The sequence below is a fragment of the Rattus rattus genome, chromosome 5 (assembly GCF_011064425.1).
Source record: "Rattus rattus isolate New Zealand chromosome 5, Rrattus_CSIRO_v1, whole genome shotgun sequence".
In the NCBI taxonomy this organism is placed as follows: domain Eukaryota; kingdom Metazoa; phylum Chordata; class Mammalia; order Rodentia; family Muridae; genus Rattus; species Rattus rattus.
Window position 1 is genome coordinate 19,299,011 of NC_046158.1, and position 27,350 is coordinate 19,326,360.

Sequence of the window (27,350 nt, forward strand, 5' to 3'; positions counted from 1 at the left end):
ATTCCACACAAAAGTAATATCTGCATTGTGTGGTTTTGTACTGTCTATTTTATGTCAATTAGCATAAGGTTCTCCAGTTTTACCAATCTTGTCTTCATTAACAAGATTTTACAATTTTTATGTACTCTGTAGGAAAAGCATCCCATTGAATGTTTCCTATAATTCTTTAAGGAATAGATACCATATTATTAGCCAAAAAGATGTTCCTATAAAATAGGTGTGAAGAGGTAGAGAGAAGATAGTCACAAACTTGAAACCCGATGATATTTCCAGATGATATTTCTAGTAAGTTCTAGGTCAATCATAGTGAGATCCTGTCTTATAAAAAAGAAAGGAAGAAAGGATGCCATGTGTGTCCTGTGATTGAACTCTCAGTTTCAAGCTTGGTGTCAAGCTCCCTTGCTAGCTGAGCTGCCTTGCTGTTGTGCATTTATTTTTTTTTTTTTGAAGTTTTGAGCTATCATGACATGTAACAAAGCATGCTCACCAGGTAGGCATTGTACATAACTGAGCTACTATATTTAATGTGGAAAGGGCATGCCTTATAAACAAAACCACAGGAAAAGTAGAAAACCTGTAAGACTATGATGCCCAGAAATAGGAAACTGGAAAGAAAATGATGAGAATTTCAAAGTCATCCTTGGTTACTTAGTGACATAGAGGCCATCCTATGTGCTATTGAGACTCTCTCAAAAACCACCAACAGTTCTAAAATGTATACTGAGTTTTCAAATGACAGTAGGAAAAGGTATTAAGAAAGAAGTTCCAAGCGTCTGGAGAGATGGCTTTCAAGGTTCTTGCATAGGATGCAGGTTCAGCACAAAGATGGCAGCCCATGACTGCCTGTAAATATAGTTCCAAAAGATACACTGCCCTCTACTGGGCTCTCAGTGCTTGCCCATGAATGTGGTAGACATATGTTGCTTCAAGCTTAGACACACAGATTCATTAAAGTAAATTCAAAATGAATTTGAAAAGAAAATAAAACAGAAAGAAGCCCTCAAAGCATATTATTTGAAACAATTCAAATGACCATCTGAGGTCATTGTTCTTCCTCCATATACGTATATTTTTCTGGCTTAAAACAAGAAAAGGGATCAAGGTATTTTGAAAACTCATTAACTAGAATGATTCCTTTAACTTTACACAAATGCCTTAGAAAACTCAGGAGGAATTAGCAATACATTTAAGTCATTATAAGTTCTCTTCTGGTGATCAGCATCCACAAGAGACAAAAGTGATAAAAGCGTGTTTCACTTTAGAAATGATGAATGTGTGTTACTCATATGAGTAACGTTATCTATTCCATGTTTCAGTCACCATTGAGATGTGAAGAGAATGAATTGATTTTCACTAAATTTTGATGTCATAGCACTTTCCTAACAATTTGCGGTACAAGTGTTGTTATTGTTCTTTAAGGTACTTACTCTTTTTAATCCTACTTTCTGGTTTCGCTGGCTCATTAGCCACTGAGTGCATATGTATCCTTCCTCTATGCCTTAGTTTATAAAATTTACTATCAGTGTTTGTAACTTCTATTGGCTCTAAATTTCTCTATTATACCTTGTTGGCAATAAAAGCGCTCAGTAATGTAAAACATTAATAGTAAGGGTAATGATATAAGATTATTGCACATGGATATGGTGAAAGTAGGCAAGGATGTAGAAGGATACTCAATACATCCTAATTGAATTGATAGATAATAGTTTTGGTGTTTGTACTGATTGTCCCCATTTTTAAAGATCTATATTATCAGTTCATCTGATAAGATCATAAAAATTAACTACTCTGGCAATACATATACAAAACTCTATCATTGAAGGTTATAAGTATAAATTACAATGAAGTTATCAGAATATTTTCATGTAGGCACAAACATTATTATAGTAAGATCTTACTAAGAACCCAATGAATCTATTTTCTGTAAGCTGCAGGTTCACTTTCCTTGTATTTCTCCACATTGATGAAGGTCTCTCTGAAGAGGTGAACACATGCTGCTGCCATGTTTCTTCTTAGAGGAAATGAGCAGCAATGACATTCACAGAAGCTTCTATTAATATTAATATTAGTATTATTGTAGAGACACCATCTTTTCTACAATAAAGAGGCTATGTTATACACAACAGATTATCTCACAAGTCTCGGTGAAACATTTAAGTCTTATGAGTAGAAAGTTCACATTTCAGTAATTCTTTTAATATTTATTTATATCTATCCATGTTCTATCTGCATATATACCTCCAAGCCCAAAAAGTGCATTAGATCTGATTCTAGATGATTGTAAGCCATCTATAATGAACCACATGGTGACCGGAAATTGAACATAGAACTTCTGGAAGAGCAGCTAGTGCTCTTAACTGCTGAGTCGTTACTCCAGTTCCAAACATTGGACAGAGGTCCGGGACCACTATGGAAGAGTTAGGAGAAATATAGAAGGCCATTACACTCCTTCTTTAAAAGGGGAACAAGAATACCCTTGGCAGGGAATAGAGAGGCAAAGATTAAAACAGACACAGAAGGAACACCCATTCAGAGCCTGCCCCACATGTGGCCCATGCATATACAGCCATCCAATTAGACAAGATGGATGAAGCAAAGAAGTGCAGGCCGATAGGAGCCAGATGTAGATCTCTCCCGAGAGACACAGCCAGAATACAGCAAACACAGAGGCGTATGCCAGCAGCAAACCACTGATTTGAGAATAGGACCCCTGTTGAAGGAATCAGAGAAAGAACTGGAAGAGCTTGAAGGGGCTCGAGACCCCATATGTACAACAATGCCAAGCAACCAGAGCTTCCAAGGACTAAGCCACTACCTAAAGACTATACATGGACTGACCCTGGACTCTGACCTCATAGGTAGCAATGAATATCCTAGTAAGAGCACCAGTGGAAGGGGAAGCCCTGGGTCCTGCTAAGACTGAACCCCAGTGAACTAGATTGTTCGGGGAGGCGGCAATAGGGGAGGGTGGGGAGGGGAACACCCATAAAGAAGGGAGGGGAGGGGATGTTTGCCTGAAACCGGGAAAGGAAATAACACTCGAAATGTATATAAGAAATACTCAAGTTAATAAAAAAAAAAAAGAAAGAAAAAGAAAAGAAGGCCATTGCGGAGGTGACAACTCTACAAGATGACCTAACATGGACTCCACGGAGCTCCCAGAGTCAGAGCCACCAACCAAAGAGCATACATGTGCTGGTCTAAGAGCCCCAGCACTTTTGTAGCAGAGGGTTGTCATGTTTGTCCTCAGTGGGAGAGGATGCCTCTAACCCTGCAGAGACTTGATGCACAGGGGTGAGGGATAACAGGACGAGGACCACACTTGGAATGTAAATGAATGAATGATAAATAAATAAATAAATGAATAAATAAATCTATCTTAAATCAGAATATATACATATATATACAGAATATATATATATATATATATATATATATACTTTTAATTTTTTTTTTACTTTCTAGTTGTTATTCCCCTATGGTCCACCTTCCCACATTTCCTCATCCTATTCCTTCTCCCCCAACTCCAAGAGGATGTCCCCACCCTAACCCCTGCCCTCCACTCCTTTGGGCCTCAAGTCTCTCCAGGTTTAGGTGAATCTTCTCTCACTGAGGCTAGACCAGACAGTCCTCTGCTATATATATGTCAGGGACCTCATATCAGCTGGTGTATGCTGCCTGGTTGGTGGCTCAGTGTCTGAGAGATCTTGGAGGTCTAGGTTAGTTGAGACTGCTGGTCTTCCCATCCTGCCCTCTTCCACAGCTTCTTGTAGCCTTTCCCTATTCAACCCCAGGGGTCCCTGGATTCTGTCCAGTCAGCTGCTTATTGGGCCTCTCAGAAAATAATTACCTCAAAATCCTGAAGAGAAAAATAATCTTGAGATTGTATTCAGTGCTTATGCAACTGAACTTAAAATACACGGTTGAAAACAAGCTGATAAACCATAGAAACCATTTAAATGTCATTTTCTGAAGACATACAACGGTCCCCCAAATGAAAGCAATGTAAAGGTATTCTTCTTGTTATTGTAATTGTATGTGTGAGTGTGTGACTCATGTGCATGTGTGCACATCCATATCACTGGGTACTTTTGCAGGTCACATGCGGCTCTACAACCTCTGTCTAACTGCTTATTGAATCTCAGATACTACGGTTGAAAATCTATTCCTTCCTCCCTTCATCTTCACATCTCCTAATGAATCGACTTCCAACTTTCTTACCTTACAATTTTTAGGATTCAAATTTTGATCATATCTTCTAAAATTTATAATTAAATATTTTACCATTCATGTATATTCCTTTTTGGATGTCTCCCAAATATACCAGACTCTTTTTATAATTCTGACACTTAGTGAAGAAAAGGAGATGGTGAAGTTCTTTTTGCTTCCTCATAAAATGTGTTCGAATTTGTTCCATCAATGTGTGCATCTATTCAATCACCTCACTGATCTTCCACATCTCCTTTATTTCCTTTCCCTTTGCAGTTAATTTTCATGGCAACAACCAGGGATCCCTTAGAAAATCTGGGTTTATATATAGGCCAACATTCTGCTCCAACTTCTCCACTCACCTCAGTTCTCTTAGGGAAAATGCTAGGCTTCATATCTGCTCCACAATCCTTATAGTTCCACTTTGTTTCTTCCTATTTTGTCCTTTTCTTTATCATCCTGATCTTATTATTCCTTCAATTTATTTACTATTTTTTTCTTAGTCTGCCATCTTTAACACACTGTCTTTTATTCAAAAGAATGTCAAGCTCAATTTTTTTTCTTTTTTAAAAAAACTTACTTGGATATTTTATGTATTTACATTTCAAATGTTATCCCCTTTCCCCCTCTCCCATTACCTCTCCTCTCTCCTCCCTGCTTCTATGAGGATTCTCCCACTTCCACCCACCCTACTCCCACCTCAACACCCTGGAATTCTCCTACACTGGAGAAATGAGTCTTGACAGAACTGAGGGCTTTTGCTCCTATTGATGCTGGACAATGCCATCCTCTGCTACATATGTGACTGGAGCCATGGATCACTCCATGTGTACTCTTTGGTTGGTGGTTTAGTCCCTAGGAGTTCTGGTGGGGTCTGGTTCGTTGATATTGTTGTTCTTCCCCTTTCAACTCCTTCAGTCTTTAAAAGTTTCTAGTCTCATCTGGTCACACTCCTGTCACATCTTCCTTACCATCATAAACTCGATCCTTGGGGCTCTCAGAGAGGGAACCACCAACCAAAGAGCATACACAGGCTTAACCTGGGACTCTCCACACATGTGTAGCAGATATGCAACTTGGTCTTTATGTGGGTCCCAAGTAACTGGAGTAGGGGCTATCCCAAAGGCTGTAGGATATCTTCTTTAACCTGGGCTGCCTTGTCTGTCCTCAATGCAAGAGGAAGCACCTAGCCTCAAAGAGACTTGAAGTGCCAGGGTTGGGAATATACAGAACCCTCCACCCACTCAGAGGAGAAGGGGAATGTGAGCAGAGAAAGGATCATAGGAGGGTGGACCAGGAAAGGGGCAGTGAGTGGTAGGTAAAGGGAATAAATAAAAAATAAATAAATGTGAGCATATGAAATTATAAAAAAAGAAAAAATAGTCTCCAATACAGATTCCCACCTCTTAATTTTTACTGTTTCCTTAAGAAGTTATACCTCATAAGTACAGTTAACTTATTTCTCTCTGTTTTGTTTTATCACTGCACAAAAATATAATTGACACTGCATAATGGCAGGTAATTCTGGGTTTTAGTTCTTTATATAATTTTTGTTTTCCTTTTCCCTAAGTGCATAGAATAAATTAAGATATGAAGTCTGTCATAGTTTCATCTGTCAACTTGGAAGGAAGATTGAGTTATCTGGGAACAAGAAACACCAATTAAAGAATTGATAACAACATATTGGCCTGTGAGCTTGTCTCTGGGGCATTTTTTAATTACTATTTGATTTTGTAGGGCCCAGCTCACTGTGATCAGTACCATTCCTAGATAGTTGACCCTGGACTTTTAAATAAGTGCATGTGATGATCTCTGATGTCAAGGCCACCTTTCCCTATATAGTGAGTGGCAAGACAGTAAAGTCAATAAAGAAAACAAAACAAAACACTCTTTTGAAAACAAACAAAAAAGAACAAAAGAAGGAAAGAAATAAAAAACAGTAATAAAAATGAAACCATCAGATCATCAATTTCCATGTTGACATACATGAGATCATGTAAAGCATTTGAAATAGTTATAAATCCTTAATTCTTATACTTATGACTTCCAGCAGAATATTTGCCTAAGTTCCCACTACATTTTAGCTACATTATCCTGGCTTCTTCTCTAGACAATTGCAAGAGTCTCTGAACAGAAAGCTACATGAAATGTCTCTGATTAATCTTTATTCAGTGCTTCGTGTAGTTTTAAAATTCTCTCCACAGGAACCAGGCTGACCCAGCTCATCCTCTGACCATTTCTTGTGAGATGCTCTATTCCAGTGACAGAAACAGTTGTCCATGCTCCTCCACACTTCTTTATACTCATAACAAAAAGTTATTGTGTTGAGTTAGTCATAGGCTATATACAACTATTTAAAGACCTTTGGTAGGCTCTAAGCTTTTATCTTCAACTCTATAAAAATTGTTTGCAGTTTGGGAAGAATAAAGAGAAATTTTTCATCTTAACCTAATACAGTAGTTACCGACCTGCAAACCATCCATTATGGATTTTACGGAGTAAACAGGGTTAATAACTTGTTACCCACTGCAGTATTGTTGAGACTTTCTTAGAAATTTGCAGTTATTCACATTTAGATTATTTTAAAATAAATCATATTTAAGCATACAGTTTTGAATTAAATCCTATATTTTTTCCTAAACAAACTCTGAATTAACATTCAGAGTCACTGCCTGAAGTCAAATTTAAGTCTTACCCCTACAACATGTAAACATATTTATAAATACCAGATTTGAGTGAAAGAGTACAAATCTAACTTGACTATCATTTAATGTGCATCCACTAAAATTCGGAATAAAGCGCCAACTACTCTCCTTTAAGACACTGTTTAAATTTTATTGTTCAATGACTGTGTATGTGTAGGGGGTTCTATCTTTCTGTCTGTCTGTCTGTCTGCCTAATGTTTGAGTGAAGAAAGATGTGTGGGAGCAAACACATGCCCTTGCAGACATTAGGTTCTGGTACTGGCTAATTTTATGCCAACTTGACACAAACTAAAGTCATCCGAGGCACGGGAACTTCAATTGAGAAAACGCCTCCAAATTATTAGAGTTTAGACAAGCTTGTAGCACGTTTTCTTAATTAATGATTGATGGAGAAGAGCCCAGCCTATTGAAAAATGAGTTCATCCCTCATTTTGTGGTCCATAGTTCTATAAGAAACAGGCTGAGCAAGTCCTGAGGAACAAGTCAGTATGCAAGGCTTGGTCGTTCCTGCCTTAAGGTTTCTTCTATTTCTGTTTGAGTTTCTGTCCTGGCTTCCTTCTATGACAGACTACAGTGTAGATGTATAATACAAAGAAACCCTTTCCTTTGCTTTTTTTGGTGTTTCATTGTAGGAATACATCCCCTAGGTCGATTCCTCTTCTATACCTAGGCTATGTGCTGTTAACTCTCAGCTATCTGTACACTTGGCTTCATCTTTCTACTTTTATTTGTTAATTAAAATTTTTATATGAGTACACAAGTGTTCCATCAGACCCCTTCAGAAAAAAATATGGATTTTTACATTTATTACCCTGTAGCATAAAACCTATGGCCAAACTGTTGTGTTCAAGTAAATTTATCACAAAACCATGAGGGTGGTAATATAGGTACTGTTGATGAATTTGGTAAATGTGACAGAGTACAATGTGAGTTCTTAAACACTATTAACAGTATGAAAATGGAAAAGAAGTTAAAATTTAGCATTTGTTCATTAAGGATGTGGGTTTATATCTGTTTGCAATAAATTTACTGAGAGTTATACTGCTGGAGAAACAAGAAAATATAAAGTATGGTAGGAAAAAAACCGAGTATAGCTCATTTAATCTAATGTAATACTGATTATAAGGTGATCAGGTGGAGCTGTAGCTTGCATAGTGCTATGAAACGAAAGTAAAAATGAGATTGAAATGAATCCATGTTACCTAAACCATGTTACTTTATGACTCGCATCCTCTGTAGAAAACGTTCTTAATTCGTGCATGTTAAAGCAGAGAATTTTCGCAGGTAGAACCATAAGTCAGAAATAAACATATCAAGAAGAATCCATCTTCACTAAATTTACTAAGTTTAGCGGAGATTGACAACACCCCACAGTAAAAACGTTCAGAGGAAAATAACATATTTTTATTCATAAACTACTTCAAAACTCAGGTCGAAATAGGATGGAAGAAAGCTTTGTGATCTACTAACAGAGGCCGCCTGGTTGGCAGTCAGGTTTAAAAGCAGAATGGCAGTGCTGTAATACCGATATCTCAGTCATAGTCCCATGTTGTATCATATCAGGATAGATGCTTAAGAAGAATAAAGTTTAATAGCAGTATTAACAGAACACTGAACTGTTCCCTGTTTGGAGCAAAGATGGAGCTGAATTTTCCACACAGTGGCTTTAGCCTTGATGGATCCGAGCCTACCAAGCTACATCATATTTGATGTGACCAAACATGTAGCCATAAACACAAACAGAGTTCCAAATTCTTTTCAGAACAGACTGTGGGAGCCTACAGTGGAGTGAAACCTGTCAAAGCTGTGTGCGTGAACCAGCGATCTAAACTTTAAGGAAATGCTTGCTGTTGCATTGCTGACGCACCGACAATGCCGTGGTGATGCTGTTATGTAATGCACCTCTCATATCCCGTTGTCCGTTCATGCTCAGACCACTCACGTTTTATTTCAAAATATTTTTTTCTTTGCAGATCAGCATCTGTGTGATCCTGGTGAATTTCTTTGCCATGACCATGTGACTTGTGTCTCCCAGAGTTGGCTGTGCGATGGGGACCCTGACTGCCCTGACCAGTCAGATGAGTCTTTAGATACCTGTGAGTAAAAAGGCTCTTTGCCTTTGGATTTGCCTCCGTGTGAAACCAAATGTCAATTGCTTTCACATATAACTGGTGTTCTGGTTGATTCTATTTTTATTCCCTTTTAAACATAACCGGAGAAATGTGAAACCTTTTGTTTCTGATTTCTTTAAAGTGGGCATGTGAAGGAGAGTGAAGTGCAGTTGTAGCATGTGAAGTAACTTAGAAAGGGGAAAGAATGCAATGTTAATGCTTGCACTGTACTTGGGCTGGTATTAGGAACTCTATTTGAACAGAAACAGAAGTAAAGTATAGCAACACAGGTCTTTCTTCCAGTTGGACTAGCACAGGTTTTCAGATAAAAAGGATCATTAAGAAAATCAAATCCTAGCTCACACATCATTTATATTAACCCTTAGATCTTTGCAGATTGCAGAACATAATGTCTTTAGAATTTTCTCGGTGAGGGTCTTAACCTTCATAAAAGGAGAATTCGGTGCCCATGGAGTCTGTGGGCTCTAATCCCAGTTGGACTATAGCTACATTAACTTCCCTGAGGATTTGCTCATACTTTACATGCCACTGTAACTAAAGTATGAATAACTGTGTGAGTGTGACAGAATGACCACCAGGCACCAATTTCCATATCACCCTCTCTAGGCCTGCATCATCAGTCTGTGGTCCTCTGTGACCAGATCTGCCAGCTTATCAATATTATCTCCAAGACAGTTCTGTAGCGTCAAAGAAGAAAGTAACCCATCACTTTAGTTGATAAGATATTATGGTGATAATCTTTATTGGCTTCCTTTTATGTTTTTATCTATGTGCTTCCTCGTTTTGCAGATAGAACTAATACATTAGTTATTAAAATCTTGCCATTAAAATGAAATCAGTGCTCATTAATATTCTTTATGATTGCAAGTCCTATTAAAGTTTTTCAGCATGGGTGAACTTGAATGTGTGTATTCAAGTTGCTCATCTTTAAACCCTTCTTCCACATGAAGAGGTTGAAGTTATTTAATAAATGTATAGTTTTTACAAATTGTATATATAATTATACATTTTCCATTGATATTTTCATAAAATATAGAACATATTCTGGGTGTGATAGATTTAAGAAAATAAGAACGTTGTAATTCGTGAAAAAATATTGCTACTCCTCAAAAATATATTACTTGTCAGTAGGAAAGAATAAATTACTCGCCCTTGCTGCAAAAGAGATAACTTTGAAAAATATTACACAAATGAGAACACACTAGCCATAAAAACATGCATTTAAGCATCATTCATTGAAAGACCCTGAATAGACAAGTCCATACTGAAAGGATACAAAATTGTTAGAAATGAGGAATGCTGATATATATGTGGTCTTTGGAACAAGGTAGACACGGTTTAAGGACTTGGATGATCACTCTATAGCTTTACATGTATTTACAATCGTGAAACCATATAATTCATAATTCAATGAGCATACACACTGTATGAATTATGTACTAATTAAATTGTATATAAAGGGAGAAAATGTCAATATTATATGGGTGCAGATGTTAAGATCATATGGGAAATCAGTAGGAATTAATGCTTTCTCTCTGTCAATAGTAGGGTCATGTTTCAGAAATATAACCAGCTTTAAGATTTAGACCTTTTTTCTTCAACTTCCACCTGGAATTCTCATGCTCTTCTCTACAAGGAAGAAATTCCATAATGATTTCAGAGCAAAAGTCTGTGTTCAGTTTACTGAATCTTATATTCTGTCTTAATCTTCTTACAAATTATGTTACTTGGAGATGGTATGGATGTTGATGTAATGTGGATTCCATACACAGGAAGTACATGATATCCTAACACAATGTATATAACACACACAAAGATTTAGGACAAAAGAAAAGCGATGAGACAGGTCAGGAAAAGAGTCAGACAGGAGAGATTTTGTGTTCTAGAAAGGAATTAAAGCTTTGTAATTGAAGACTGTCCTAAAGAAGTGAAGAAATAGTGGTTATTCTCTCTACACATATAATACAGGAACATGAAATTTACACTGACCCAACCTATTTTAGTATCCATACCAAATAAATGACCTCAGTAAACTACTGAAAATTCAGAGAAGAAAAAAAAAAAACATGAAAAATCGGACATTTGCAATTTGGAATTCTTAAACTAGCTCTTCTCATGGAGCACAGTGCTTCACATAGTGCGTTATGAAATTCCTGTGAAATATCCCTGCTATCCATAAAATAATTTTACAGTGTTATAATTGCATTACTGTAAGCAATTGGTATAACAGATAAACACTCAGAACGGAAATTCTTGAAGATTGACTTTTAGGAATTCTAATTTTGTTATGTGTACAGAGACATGCTATCATTTTTGATTAGATTACCAAACACATTGCTCACAAAATATTAAATGAAAATGTATTGTGCAATGTATGTATTTTTTAAAATATACTTAGCCTTAACAAAGAAAAGAGTGGGCGATTCAATCTAAATTTATCATAAAAGTGAAAAATAAGAAACAGACATTCTTGGGAGGAAGAAGAAGCCACCCTACAAACTCTAGTGAATAGAATGCTTTAAAAAAAAACAAGTGCACAATTAAAACAGAAAGTTAATCAAATCAAGAAGTAAAGAGGTCAGAATTTAAATGAGCCCGTACTCTCCTCCTCTCCTTGTTTTCTCAGGGATTATTTTCTCATATTCCTCTGGTAGAACTTAAATTTGACTACTAGCTCTAGACACAGAAAGTTTAAGTGAATTCAATTTGCCAATTGCTGAACTTCATAGAGGAAATAGTTATCTAATACTAAGTAATTTTAAATAATATTTAACATTTATGTTAGATATGAGAAATAATTCTTCATCACGGAGATGGAATTATTTCTCAGTGTCATTTGAAATGTGTCATCAAGTATGTAAGCAATGGTTAGAACAAACTTTAGTTCCTATATGGTTGAGAAAATGCGAAGCCAGGAAACTATTCATTTATACTCACAGCTTTCCTTTCACGTTAGTTGTAGTATGCATCTAGAATGATAGTAAATATGACAGAGGCTTCCTGGTGAAATACAAACATGGTACCATCTGTGGCAAACAAGCCTTATCGAAAGGTACTTTCTTCTGAGGTATTCAAATCTGAATTCCTTCCAGAATGATTCTATTCAGTGCTTAATGATTCCTCCTTTTTAACAATCAACTCCAGCTGGTGTGTGATATTTTCTGGGAATTTGAAATTATTATATTTGAACTCTCTTCTTTCAGCTAGGGAGATATTAACTATGCTACTAGTCCTTCCTTTTTTCCTTCCTTCCTTCCTTCCTTCCTTCCTTCCTTCCTTCCTTCCTTCTGCTATATTAACACTCAGAAAGTCACTTAAAAGTTTCTTGATTATAGATCATATATTTTATAATGACATTTTAGTGAACAACAGACTGGAGCAAAAAAAATGGCCTTTTCACATGTAGATCTTGCAGCCTGGATAGATGTGACATTTTGTGCATTGGGTTTGTTTTGTTCCTGTGTAGGGTAAGTAAGGCTTTTATGTAAAGGACTCCAGTAGTCATTGGTTTAATTTTCAGAGGCTCACTAGCTCTCTAGTGTCTAGTGTCCTCTTTAATGTTAGTGTGTTTGTCTGGATTTTTAAGCTATCTGCCGGCTTTTAATATTAATAAAAGCAAAAGTGAAAAATACACATAAAATAATAAAGTAGGTCACAGATCAGATTGGGCTAGCAAGTTATAGTCTTGCCCTATCAGAGTTGCAGTATAATGGCTGAAATATACTGGGTGCATGGTTGCACATGCAGCTCTGGGTGTGCCTAGGTATGGGGTTGGTATGGGAGTAACTCACACCCATGTAGCCATTGAATATTGCATAGCCCTGTGTATGACCTTGTGGTACCAGCCTGAATAATGGTCTCTGCATGCCTTCCACATGTACAAAGCTGTTGGTGAGGGCTTCATTTGAGCACATACGGCTTCCTTTACGTAACAGCTTCCTTTGCTCAAGTTAAAGAAAAATACATAGATGGACAGCTGTGGACAACTTGAAATCAACGCGACTGCTCCAGGATGGACTGGGTTGCATGATCTTTGTGTTCGGCCATGCTTGGCTTGTGGTTGTCACTCTTACACGTGCAGGCTGGCCGCTCCATCTTCTCTAGCAGACAGTTCCATTTCAGGCACAAAGGAGAGAGAGAAAGGGAAGCAAACAGGCAAATGACTGCTCACTCATTCTGTCGAACGAAGAAGAGCTTTTATTGGAATTAAACACAATAGGTTTCTGCTTGGAAGTCCTGTGCCTACCCTGAACATGAGAGGCATAGGTAACAAATGTTCCCAGCAAACGCTATTTTCAAGGTGAAATGTGAAATGAAGATAATTGTCGAAGTTCCTTTTTCTCATTATAACAAAATACTCGAGACAAATTTCCGTTTCTCCACCTATGTTGTTAGGATATCAGGCACAGAATGATGCCATCCACTCTTGGTAGATCTTTCCCTCTCAAGCAATCTAAACAAGATAATATCCCTTACAGGGTGGAAAAGATTAATAGGTGGTTAAAAGCACTTGCTGCTCTTGAAAAGGACACAGGTTCAATTCTTAGCAGCCACATAGTAGCTCAAAATGGTCACAAATGTTAACTGTGACTCCAAGATATCTGACACACTCCTCTGGTCTTTGTGACCATGCCAACAAACTCATTGTGATATATATATATATATATATATATATATATATATATATATGAAGATAATCTCCACAATCATTTCCAGAGTTTCAACTTCCAGTAACATCTAGATTCTGTTAAGTTGACAACACTAAATATCATAAAGGAGAAAAGAAAAAGGAAAGGAACTGAGTAGCGAAGCCCCTTGGGCGGCATGTGCAACACTGTCTACTCTCTGTACCTCTTTTCTTCACTCTGTATGTGAGATGGTGTGCACTGTGTTTGAATTGCAGTCCCAGGCACAGCTCAAAAGCTCAGTTATTTATAAATATGTTTGCCTTTCTGCAGCTAGCTTGCACTTTTCCCATTCTGGAAATGATAGTGTTTCACACTGAAGTGCTACATATAAAGCAGCAATGTGTCCTCTGTGCCTTCCAACCCACCTGCTTTCCAGGTTCTAAGAACTGGGGAGCACTTTCCTTTGTAAGTTTTTGATAGAACTTTACTTCTCCATCAGAAAGACTTCCATATTTACTGAACACTTAATTGAAAAATCAGCTTTACATATAAGGCTATGTCCAGAAAGAGGCTATTATAAAATCATCTGAGTTGACTTGAAACAGTGTTTATAGCTAAATTAACAATGTTTATATATTAGGAAAACGTTGCTGGAGAGATTTTTCTGGAGCTGGTAACTTTCTTAGTTATTACTTAAAAACTCACTGTGCTGAGCATTTGTCTGGAGTTAAACAGTTATCAGTGCAAAATACTACAAGCTTGTGCTACTGTCCTGCAATGCTGACCTTGTCATTTGGTCTAGTGAAAGTAAAGACACTGAGCTTCTGGTCTGTCTGGTCTGTCTTGTAGCTCCACACATAGACTGATTAGAAGGGAAGGCAGAGCTTGTGTTTCTTTGAAAATGCCCATTTTCCCCAAAATACTGAAGTGAAGAAAGATTCGGTTCCTAAGAAGACCCCTCAGGCCACCTAACTTTAAAGTGAAATATCACCTGAAGATCATGGAAAGTCATCGCAATACAGCTGTTTCTCGGGGTTTCGGGAGTGATCTTATCTAATTGAACAATGTAGTAAAAAATAACAAGTCTCCAGGGTCCTAGGCATAGAAACATTTCTGAGAAATGGAAATGTCTGTAAGTCATTGAGTTAGATGTGACTCTGCATGAAGTGACCATCTTTTCTATTGTGTTTCTGTTGTGAGATCTTAACTTTTTTTTAAGATAGTGAGACGTTAATCAAGCTTTTATATTTCATACATGGGCTTTGCCCCTGTGATACAAGATAGAATTCCTTTTGATAATTTCCTTATAACTTTCTTTCTCTGATACAGGTCAGAGAAATAAATTGGGATTCATCTGGGAAGCTATTAGCAAACAGATACTGCCCTTTAAAACATACGGTAGAATAAGGCACCAAAAGTAGGCTACAGGAACTAATGGGGATGAAAGTGTGGTCCTCGTTCCTAAGTAATCCTGATTTAGAGGTCACTTTGGAATGAGCTCATCTATGGGAGCCTCAGAGCTAAGCTTTTCGTTAGGTAGAGAAGCAGAAATGATCTTACAGATTAAAGAGAAGGCAGATGAGACCCAAGGGGACAGTTTATGTCTCTTTCAATTCTTTCTGTTTTGTTCATTTTATTCCGAGGCTCGTCTCCTTAGCAGTAGAAAGGCCAAAAGCATTGACCCCTCTTTAATAATAAAAAACACCCACTAAAGAGTGGATATGAGGGGGTGATGGGAAGGTGAGAAAGCATTGTGAATTAAAGCGGCTTGTCTAATATTGGCTCATCTTCCTAGCGCCACGCGGACCAGGAAAGACTGAGATTTCTCCTCTCCCTCTGTACCACTATGCGATAACAGTGTCTCTAAAAGTGTTTCAGCGACTCTAAGAAAGGTTGATTGGAGGCAGAGGTGACAGAACTGGCTGTCCTACAGCTCACAATGCAGATTCAGTTAAGGAATGACCCAAAAGCACACCTTGAGCTCTCTGTTGCTGCTCTTGGGTCCTCTGATCCGAGATTGCTGGACCCAGACTACAAAGGGGTAGCGGTCCTTAGCCAGAACACGGACACTGCAAGAATGACAGCTCAACTGGGCAAAAAAGAGAAAAGGGCAGAATAAAACACATGCTTTCCAGAGACTCTGCAGCTAAAATCTCCTCAGCTTAAAGGATGATGTACAGTAAACACAAGCCTTGACTGGCTCTGCAGGGACAAAACTGAAGCAGATCTAGGAGAATTCCTAGAAACTTAGAGAATCATCACTTAGCCACAGCTAATCCTGCGTTTGTGGGGGCACGGGGGTGGGGGAGGAGGATGAAGCCTTCTTACCTTTGGTGTGTGAGTACATTTATTCCCATAAGATCTCCTATTCTTTATAGTCAGAGCATAAAATTTACATTTGACTTTCACTCAAAAGTGCAAATGACACATTTTGCTAAATGATGCTCTAAAGGATGTTGTATGCTAAGAGGTTATTTTTAACGATGATGCCATTCTCCCCTTCTCTTCCATCATCACACCTAAGAATGGGATACAAACTCTGTGCCTAGACAGTGGAGCAAGGACTTCCGTTACCCTGCTAATGGTCCTATCGAGCCCCTTCAGCTCGAAGCAATATAACAGACTTTGAATTGGTTTTTATTTTTTTCTTAAAAACTTTCTAACGTTAGATTTCCTGATTGGGAAATGGCAGAAACCATTCACAAAAGAAAAAAAAATTCCATGTGAAAATGAGTTTGCTCTGGGAGGCACTGAATCAATTAATGTAGGTTGTGACATAGCTGTTCACAGTTCACAGTTTCTCTCCTTCACCTGGGAAGACCCTTCGTGATTACGGCCCCACTAACCTCTCTTCGATCTTGAGGGGTCAGATATATAAGTTGGGAGACTATCTCATTAGACACAAATCTTCCTCAGTTCTCAGGAACCAAGAGGAAAAGAGACAAACATTTCCGAACACCTCTGACTGAATAATAGCTAGAAAAGTAATGACTAATATTAAATATTTCTCTTACAATTTTTGTTGCAGCCAAAGCCTGAAAAACAGTAGTGATGTTAACATCACGGACAGAGAAAAAATGAAATAAAATATCAAAGTGATGCACAGACATGTTGTCACTCATGGGCCCACTGCCCTGGGTATGAGGCTAGACTAGGAGTCCAGACACTTCTCTCGATTTTACATTGTAACACAATGTGGTTAATGGTGTGTTTCTATAAATTCCATGTTTAATTCTAAACCACACTACCATAGAATGTATTTTCCTAGATTTAAAGAGTCAATCAGGTTAGAACAGGGTCACTACAATGCCAAGAGAAGGGGGCACTAGAGTTCAACAGGAGAGCTTGCACAAACGATGCCCACTGCTGACACCCGGCAGTAATCTGCCATCATCTATATCTGTTAAAGTTAAATCCGGAGTGCAGCACCTGCTTAAGCAAAAGGGTAGCATGTAATTTCATAGTAAAAGCAAGCATTGGTTTTCTACATGGACAGCTGGAAATTATGTTACATTTTTTTCTCCTAAATGTGTACATAACAGATGACTAAGTATGCAAATGAAATGACATGCTATACATTTTCATTAAATGCAAAAGAAAAAACGCCAGATATATTTCTTATAGTAAGGAAACGTAATTAATCAAACTAGAAACACCTCATCCAGTAACGATTTACTGAGAGTCAATATGATTAAAGGTGCTTATGAGGTATTGGCTGAAGAGTATACAAAAGCAGCCATGATATAGGCATGGGCCTATGTTACTAGACCAGTCACATTTTGTTTCTTCTCTCCTCTCATCCTTCTCCCATCTCTGATGCCAAGATAGAGAACTAATTAAAGTTCTCTAAAGTTATTCAGTCTAAATTTGGAAATGACTTGGATGATGAATGCGGAGCCTCTGACTTTAAAAAGTACTGTCCTTTGCCATGTGCAGTGCATGTTTTGCAAAGGACAACAACTTTATCAAAATTCTAACAATGTCGGTAATTTGCTTTTACATCACCACATAGGACTAGTTAGCATCCATGGCAACTACCTTGAAAATGCCAGTTGATCTCAGGGAAGTAGAGAAAAACAAGCGCTAACATCTGTAAAAGGGCGTGAATAGAGTGAATTGAGACCCAAGTGTCTGCAGAGCAGGGAGCTGCTCAGCTCTCTTACACTTTGCAAAATTCAAAATTCTCAGATTTGAGAGAGACTATGAGACTGTGACTCAGAGGATGAAGGCAAGTGACCCTGACAGACTACATAGACCTCAGCTCAAATTTGCTCAAATATGAATTTCTAATCTGAAAAAAGAAATTTGTTCCTGGAGGATTCTGGAAAGAATTACTATTACATAAAGCGCTCCCAAATATTTACTATATAATATAGCATACAATGTAATATTTTAATTTTAAATGTTACAACAATGTTTGGGATAAATTTGATAATGATGAAGATTTAATTTTTTTATCTAGGCATTCAATTGAACATCATTTCACATGCAGATGTTCAGTAATATGGCATCAATTTTTTTGTATACAGCCTGCTTTTGTGTCTCTTTTCAAAACTCTCTTGGAAGAAATGTTTATTTAGTAATCTCTATGAAGGTGTGATAGGATTTATAGTGGCCCTGCTTGTGACACAAGGCATCAGCCCTTTTCATAGAGGATAAAGCAAAATGGAAGAAAAATCAGTCTCTGGAGACGTTGAATCAACTGGTTGAACTCTTGATATGGAACTCAGTGTTCCACATGAGGCAGAACAAGAACTGAGTTGTCTAGACTGAAAATATCTAGACTCGGTGGTGGTGTTAAACTTCTATGCAGTCCTGTATTACACAGAAGTCAGTGCAACAAGCTTTCTACAGTCACAGCTTTAGAGGCATACTCTATTCGGATATGTACAGGTTTTACTACTCCTTTATATACAATAACACTAGTAAATATAGTGTATTGAATAGGTTTCCTGTAGGCCATATGGACCTTTTAGAAAATTACGTAAAAGGTAATTTAATAAGAGCCAGAATGTGATCAGGTGATTTGCTTCTAAATATGCAAATATTACAGCAGAAAATAGTATAATCTCTAATATTTATGAAAGGGTATATAAGAACATCAATGTCTGCATATGAAGTTTAATCTAGAAAATTAATATTAATTAATATCTCATTAGATATACACAATACAACACCTTATTAAAAATAAGACTTCTGATCATTTTGAAGGAATTTTAAATGGAGTTTTATGTTGTTCTGAAGAAATGCATAGCTCCGATTACAATGGCATGTGTTTATGCGCCCACAGTTCTGTAACTCGGAGTTCAGCTGGAACCAACAGGGTTTCTGAGTGCTATTGCACATGACTGGTGATGTATGTCAGGCTGGGGACCCTGATGCAAGGTCCTTGCTGCCTGTCATTTGCTGTAAATCTCAAAGGCTATCATATTCATTGGCTTGTGATACTTCTTGATACTCAAAGCTAGCAGTGCTGTGATAATACAGTACGTGTGTATATATACATATACATATACATATACATGTATATTATGAAGTTGATTGCATTTCCCCCACCTTTAACTAGGACAACCATAATAAAATATTTTAGGCTAGAAGTTTTTAAACAATGAGAATGTATCTTCACAGATGCAAGTGTACAATTTTAAAATCAAGTGATAGGAAGGGTTTACATAGTTCTGAAACATTCCTCTGGCTTATAGCTGACCAATCTGTCCAATGTCTACATAATACCATGATATTTAGTGTATTTGTGATCTCTGGAACACTGATTATATAGAACTGGGGTTTCCCCTTTTTCCTTAATATCAGTCTTTGAATGCCTGACTTCAAAGGCAGTCACATTCGGGGTCTTAAGGTTTCAACCTTAGGGTTGAGGTTTTATTGTGGGTTTTAGAAGATGCAATTTTGCGAGCTGTAGATTTAGAGTATGAGAATGTAAGACAAGGCAGGAGTGAGGCTGTTCTAATTGTACTTTACTCTCTTAAACCTTATCACTCACCTTCCAGTTTCATGCCAAAACCCAACATAAATCTTGGTTAGTTGTTCTGTCTATTTAAGCATGAAACGTTACTGTTATGAAAGTTATAGGTTACAAGCAATCTAGTCCTCTCAGTCTTGATAGGATTTATTGGATTCTGTGCATGTAGCCTTGCCTTGTTCTGCATCTAATGAGGAATCATAAGGTTATACTATATGATAATAATGGTATTCCAAGACAAATATACCATATGTGACACATCATCATTGAAATTTTCATATACAATCATTGTATATGATTAATGTATGTCATCCAACTCCACCCCAGATGTGTGTGTGTGTGTGTGTGTGTGTGTGTGTTTATGGATACAAGTATATCTATTTGAGCAGGTATCTTTATAGATTTCAAGAGCAGTGGAATAACATTCTATGTAACATAATTAATTTATAAAAATACTTTTTAAAATCTTTGTTCTCCAAACTAAAAAAATATCTATCCTTGAAGCTGGGTAGTCTGCCATTTAGATTTAGGTATATATTAATCTTTTATACTGCAGAAAGATTGATGTGTGTGTGTGTGTATGTGTGTGTGTGTGTGTGTGTTCACCAGTTCAACAACTGAGTATATCATTCTATCATTATAAAAGCAAGAAACAGAACCTGAAGGATAATTGAATGCTTAACATATATAAAATACCAAGGTTAGCCAGTAGTTAAGACGGTATTCTTTGATGAGAATGAGAGTAATTACTTGAATCTGGTTATAACTGAGGCGTAGTGAGTTAGACACAGTCCCATGATGCTTAGAAGTTTTTAAAGTTAGCATGTTACTACTAGCCTGATTTGCTTAGTATAGCATTAGCATACATATAGAAAATAAAGTGACTTAATGTGTGTGTGTGTGTGTGTGCCTTTTGAAAAGATTTGATTTGACTAAAAACAACATTACTTATCACTCAAATATTCCTGATAATTCTAAAGTATCTCTACTGTGGTATTTGTATTAACACAGTTTTAGTTTAAGAAATGTATACAGTTGAAGAATTTGTCACAAGTTCAAAATGAAATGGATTGATAAATTAAACATGCTCATGCAAAGCTCAAGGAATGAGAGCAGCTGGACGGTCCATTGGTTATACTCTCAAATGCTCAAGAGTGACTTTGGCTTAAAAATCAGCCCATAAGTAAGTTGATCCTATGCAGCGCATGGTTACCCACACTGTGTTCAAGAGTAGCCTGCCAGTTTCTTGTAGGTGTTTCTTCCAGATACACTGTATTCCTTATAGTTTCTATTACTGAGCAAAGGGTTGGTTGGTTCCACACTTGCAGATGCCATAAATTAAGGAGGTACAATCTTCAGGAAAATACAGATGATGAGTAAATCAAAACACAACATCTATAAAGTAACTGTCCTCCAGATAAATATTGGATGAAAACTGCCCTACTACTGTATTTAAATTCTTTGGACTTCTGTCTTCATTTTGTTTCTTCTATTCTTCTTTCATTCTAACTCCTTTGCACTGAGTGTCTTGCATAATTTCTCACAAAGCCACTGGGGGAAAAATGTTTTGTTATTTTGTTGTTGTTTTTTGTTTATTTTTACACTCCAGATTTTATTACCCTCCAGGTCCACCCTCTGACTGTTCCACATCCCATACCTCCTCCTCTTTCCCCCCATTCTCACCCTCACCACTATCTCCAGGAGGACGTCTCCACCCCACCCAAGCATCAGACCTCTAAACTTCCTGGGGCCTCCAGTCTCTTGAGGATTAGGTGCATCTTCTCTGACTGAACCCAGACCTGGGAGTCCTCTGCTGTATGTGTGTTGGAGGCCTCATTTCAGGTGTATGCTGCCTGGTTGGTGATCCAGTGTCTAAGAGATCTCAGGGTCCAGATTAATTGAGACTGCTGGTCCTCCTAGAGTGTTGCTCTCCTCCTTAGCTTCCTCCAGCTTTTCCCTAATTCAGCCAGAGTGGTCAGTGGATTCTGTTCATTGGTTGGGTGCACATATCTGCAGCTGAATCTTTCAGCTGCTTGTTGGGTAATTGCTAAATTTAGAATTAACAACAACCACAACGAATCTAAGAACACTGAATTAGTTGGCAAGCACTTTATCTGTTTACTAATTTTTTTTCTGTGAGTGCATGATAGATAATTCACAACAGGGGGAAAAAAAGCAATATGAAGTAATGGACTGTTACCTCACTTAGTTTTCAGGACAATATTCTAATACAGGAAATCTGTATCTATTCAAAATTGGCTAACATACAATGTCCTCTTTGGCTACTTTAAAGCAATTTAAACTCAGATGCAGTTTCCAGAATGCCTGAGTATCAATTTTTTGTTCTTTTCCTTTGTCGATATTCTAAAATGTAACAGGCTTATCCTCTGGAAGATCTATAAACACTAAGTTACATTTAACCCAAGGTGTCATTGTCAAGTTTGTGGCCCATAACTATGCAACGCTACTCTGCTCAGTATGAAGTTGATGACAGAGGTTTTCAAGAATATTACAGAAAGACTCCAGACTCTGCTTCAATGCCTACCCAGGGAATAACATACCCTGGGAAAGTTGACTCCATGCTGAAAATGGGATGGCTAAAGGTTTAAAATACCATTTCTTGAGGTCTCTGTCTATTTAGTTTCATTCAAGGGACCTCATTTTGATGGTAGTGTGCAACCATGTATCATACATCACACACTCACTAAAATGTTAATTGAGTTTGTAGAGAAGATATATAAAAATTGTTCCCTGTTTCTTAAGAATACTGGGATAGCTTCAAATTCCTATCCCTGCATTCCCAGTGTAAGTCCTTAGTAGTTAATAAGCTTATTAATCTGCAATTATAAAGAACCTTGTTGAAAGTTATACATCCATGTATCTGGTAAAATTCACACTCAAGTGGGACTTCATCTAGTATTTGGCAAAGATGAGAGCTTTCCAAGGGTTTCAGTCAGGTATGAGAGCAGAGGACCACTGCATGACATTTTATTTAATTTGTGTTTGTGACAGAAGATCCATTCGAGGAGTTTTACCCACATGGGTATAATAATAAGACCCATCACTGCCCACTACTTCCCTGATCAATACAACAGATGCTGGAGAGGATGTGGAGAAAGAGGAACACTCCTCCATTGTTGGTGGGATTGCAAGCTGGTGCAAAGGCAAATTCTTATCATCATCATTTTAAGACTTGCGGCTCAGCCCTGGACCTTCCTGGAAGCTTCTGTTAATGTGAAGCCAAAGTCAGGGTGTAGGTATGTTAGGGAAAAGCTTACTTATTACATTGACTACAGTCCTCATCACAAAACGGGAAATAAAGAATAGTAGTGATCAGATGATCATAAAGTAGATGTGGATAATACCTCAAATACATACTTTTATATTTTTGTCATATAACTTCTGCATTAACCAAAACCTGTTCTAATCTCGCATGTTCACTTATCTAACTCTTTTGGTCCTTGTTTTGTGACCACAGGAATCACTTCTCTTTCTTGTCTTCCTGTTCTTAACTACTCTGGTAGCCCTGGTGCAAAGCACGGCACAAGTGCACTGGAGACAATCTTTTAAAAGTGGGTCCTCACTTTTCTATATTGTTATAAAGGCAGAGTCTCTCTTCATGATGACTTTTGCTCATTTCTGCCATTGTATATGCCCAGCAAGCCATAGCGATATCTTCTGAGTGATTTTGCTGTTTCTCATATCTATTTCCCTTACGGGTATTGTGCCTACACATGTGTGTTACCACGTTTATTGCATGGCAACCAGGGATCGAACACAGATAGTCAGGAGTATACAAAGTGTGTTTACCCATGGCGTAATCTCTCTGGTCCTTGTTTTGATTTATTTTTGTTTTGTGTTGTACTCAAATACCTGTCAATCATATTTTAACTTTAAATTTTGTTTACTTTATTAATATTTGTTCCTTTTTTCATTTTTGTTTCTCTCAAATAGACTCAGTGCATAATACATAAAAGTTACTGAATCAACAATTGCTTTAATGACAGCTTTAATGACAGTCTGAATTAATTGTAATTAGAAGAAATTTACAAAATAACTCAGTTATTGTACATAGAGAAAATGATAAAAATTCTCCAAAAATCTAAAGATTTTATTTTGTAAGTCATAACTTTATTATATGAATATAAATATAAATAAATAATAAATGCATGATAAATAGTAAATATAAAGAATATGTATTCTAAATAATTGACTTTAAAATCTGTAGTATTAAGAAATAAACTACATGTATTTTAGAAAAGTACATATTTTCTTCAAAACTAACCATACATTGTAAAGAGTTTGATGTATTCTTCAAAATTGTAAATTTAACCAAATTGAATATTTGGCTATATTAAATTTTATATGAAGATAATTTTGATAACTGAATGATTTCAAATCATTTACTTCTATCTAATAGTTATTTCCAGGAGAATTGTGATCTTATCTTTTTGGTGCTCTGTTCAGCAAGGAAACTCACCTTGGAAATGCTTTAAATGTAACAGGCTTTGTGCTGAGAACAATTCCAAAACTACACAGGGTATATAAGTAGTAGTTTTAAGGGGTTAAAATATGTATATATTTTACACTTTGTGTCCTACCTCAAAATGGGTAATATAACTGTGTTTGTCCATATAGTAACTCATGACTGCACCAGTGCTTAAGTGTAGATGATATTTTTGAAAGAATCATTCTTTTAAAAAAAATCAAAATCAAAATTGTGATTTAAAGCAAGTGTTTAGAGTTTCTTTTTTTAATTGTGATCTCCATGCTCTGAGTATCTCCATCTGTATTTGTCAGGTGCTGGCAGAGTCTCTCAGAGGACTCCTATACCAGCCTCCTGTCAGCAAGCACTTCTTGGCATCAATAATAGTGTGGGGGCGTGGTCAGACAGTAGTGTGTCTGCAGATGGGATGGATCCCTAGATGGGGCAGTCTGTGGATGGTCTTTCCTCAGTACTTGCTCCCTTCCCCCCCACCCCCGTTCTTCCTTTAGATAGGAATCATTCTGGGTTAAAAATTTTGAGATTGGTGGGTGGCCCTATTCCTCAACTAGGGGCCGTGCCTATCTTCTAGAGGTGGTCTGTACAGAGTCTATCTCCCCTGTGTTGGGTATTTCAACTTATATCATCCCTGTTGGGTCCTGGGAACCTCTTGCTTCCCTGGCATCTGGCACTTTCTAGTGGCTCCCCCCAGCATCGCACCCACTGCTACATATTTCTATTTATATTCCTGACCCTCTAGAGTTCTCTCCTGTCTTTTCCCATACCTCATCTTGCCCCTCTCCTTATGCCTCCCATGAAAGGATTGCAACCCCATAGGTAGAACAACAGTATTAACTAACTGGAACCCTCCAGAACTCCCAAGAACTAAACCAGCAATGAAATAATATACCTGGTCTATTGCTCCGGCTACATATGTGGCAGAGGATTGCCTTATCTGGCATCAATGGGAGGAGAGTCCCTTGGTCTTGTGGAGGTTTGGTGCCACAGCATAAGGGGATGCTAGAGGGGTAATGCAGGAATGAGTGGGTGAAGAGTAATAACCTCTTAGAAGCAAAGGGAAAGGGGAATGGGATTGGGAGTTTGTAAAAGAGAGATTCTATTTTTAAAAAAGAAAAAAAAAAGAATAGAAAATTTGTATAAAACGGTGGCATGAAGCTATTTTAAACAACCAAAAAATAGTTAACTATGAAACATCGGGGGAAAACATATGCTGCCCCGATTTAAATGTGCAAAGGTGAAGCAGAAACACATCTTCAGTAGCCAGTGTTGGAGTCAACCTACACACATAATTCATTCTCTTTAACAGGTTAGCTAATAGGTATCTAAAAATGCGAGACAAGCAACTGGCCTTTCAAACCTTCAAAACAAAACGTTTATATTTATTAATGGATTTATACTAAAGAATAATAGAATCACAAACACATACACTTCCCCTAAAAATGTCTGCTTAATCTTTAGAAAAATATACTTCTCATATTCTACTTTTTCTCCATTTCTCATGTGTAAGAGCATAACCAGATCTATATTTTGGCAAATACAACATTACTATATTATTTGATTTCTATGACCCAAGATATATAGCATCCTCATTTGTGTCCCATATAATGGGCCACCTACAATAACAAGGCAATAAGCTATTGTTTCTACTGTGAAGTCAGTCTCTACAGATTGGGGAAGCTGATTAGTGATTTGGAGAATAGCTAAGTCAGTCTACTGATATTAGCCAGCATTTCTGTCACAGACCCTATTATACTCCACAATAAGAAATTCTTTTAATTAAAAGCCAAGCTTCCCACTACAGTAATCACAGGTAATTTTTCCTGATAAGAAATAAATGCATGGCCCATAGTTTTCTTGTCTGTACCCATGAGCACAGCATGTCAAAAAGGAAAATATGAACTAATAACATTATTTCAGTAATGCTGAAGACAATAGCACCAGTCAATATTAACCGAGTGGAACTGAGAGTAAATGTCTGTGACTCGACATTTAGATTTAATTTTTTGTTCTTGCTTCATTCTTATTCTACGCTATTTCCTGGCTGCCTAGCTTAATGAATAACAGAACTTGTCTTATATTCCACTTAGGATTTCCAAACATTTTTCTTTTCAAAACTCTGAACTTGGTGAATACAAATAATGGAAGTGAAAGGTGTGAGGAGCTGCAATGTTTTAAAACTTGGCATTTGTCATTGGTTCCTGGGAAGGTGTCAAAATGAATGGGACACTAAAGTAGTTAGCACTGAGAGCTCTATCAAAATACATCAAACGACTGGATTAAGATTTGCTTTCTATTTACAAAATCTGTGTACATTGTAGGAAAGGATCAGAAAGCATGAATATCGATCGCGAGCTAGCGAGATGACCTTTCGTTAAGTGGATGTAACCATCTCTGGACATAAGATAATGGATTCCTGCAGCTCAACAGAGTAGAGAAAAGACTGCTTTTTGGCTACGCACTTTGGATGCAGGCTGCATCTGCTCTGTGTGTCTTTTCTCGCTGGTTCCCATGACACGGTCTGTTCATCGCTCTGAAATCACTCATGCAGTACCCAGAGAGAACTTCCACCTCCATGCCAATTTGGAATTTTTTATTTTCTGATAATGAACAGAAGTAAATTGAAGATGCAGGAGTGACTGCAAGCCCTGGGCAGAACGAAACTTTGATTTATGTTTATTTGCTTCAACATATTCCCATCAAGGGGAAAATGTTTGGCTTGTCATTTGCTTCACATAATTATATTTAACATGCTGAAACTATTATGTTTTAAAATATATCACATACTTTTAAATCAGTATCCAGGCTGTGTATGAAATGAAGAGTGTTCAGAAGAGGAACAGAGATGAGAAATGACTTGCGACGTTTGTCAGTCTTCAAACCACAAAACAATACGGTCGTCTGTGGCATAAGCACATTATTTACTCAGTTTTCACAATTTAGTTTGGGGTTCCTGTGTTTCATTCAGATGGGTTTCTAAGAAGGTTTCCCATTGTGCTTGTGAACAACGATGTGTATCTTGGCAATTTTTGAATCAAAAATATTTTGAGTAATTTTAGCACAAACAATATTATTGACAGAGGCAAAGATCATAGCCACTAAAAGGTTTGTTTAAATAAACAAGATAGTTTAATAGCAATTTTATAACAATTACAAGACTTTATAGCTGTATTTCAAGCATGATCAATGCAGCTA

The 27,350-nt window shown here is 37.2% G+C and overlaps 1 protein-coding gene across 1 annotated transcript in view; it reads left to right on the forward strand.

The window, feature by feature from the left end:
- LOC116901381 (low-density lipoprotein receptor-related protein 1B-like) overlaps nt 1-9,714 on the forward strand; it is a 386,468-nt gene extending 376,754 nt beyond the window's left edge. The window contains exon 2 of the mRNA XM_032903248.1: nt 8,888-9,714. Within this exon, the coding sequence (XP_032759139.1) occupies nt 8,888-9,018 (131 nt within the window). The 3' untranslated portion in view covers nt 9,019-9,714. The remainder of the gene's footprint in view (nt 1-8,887) is intronic.
- The last annotated feature ends 17,636 nt before the right edge of the window (nt 9,715-27,350 follow it).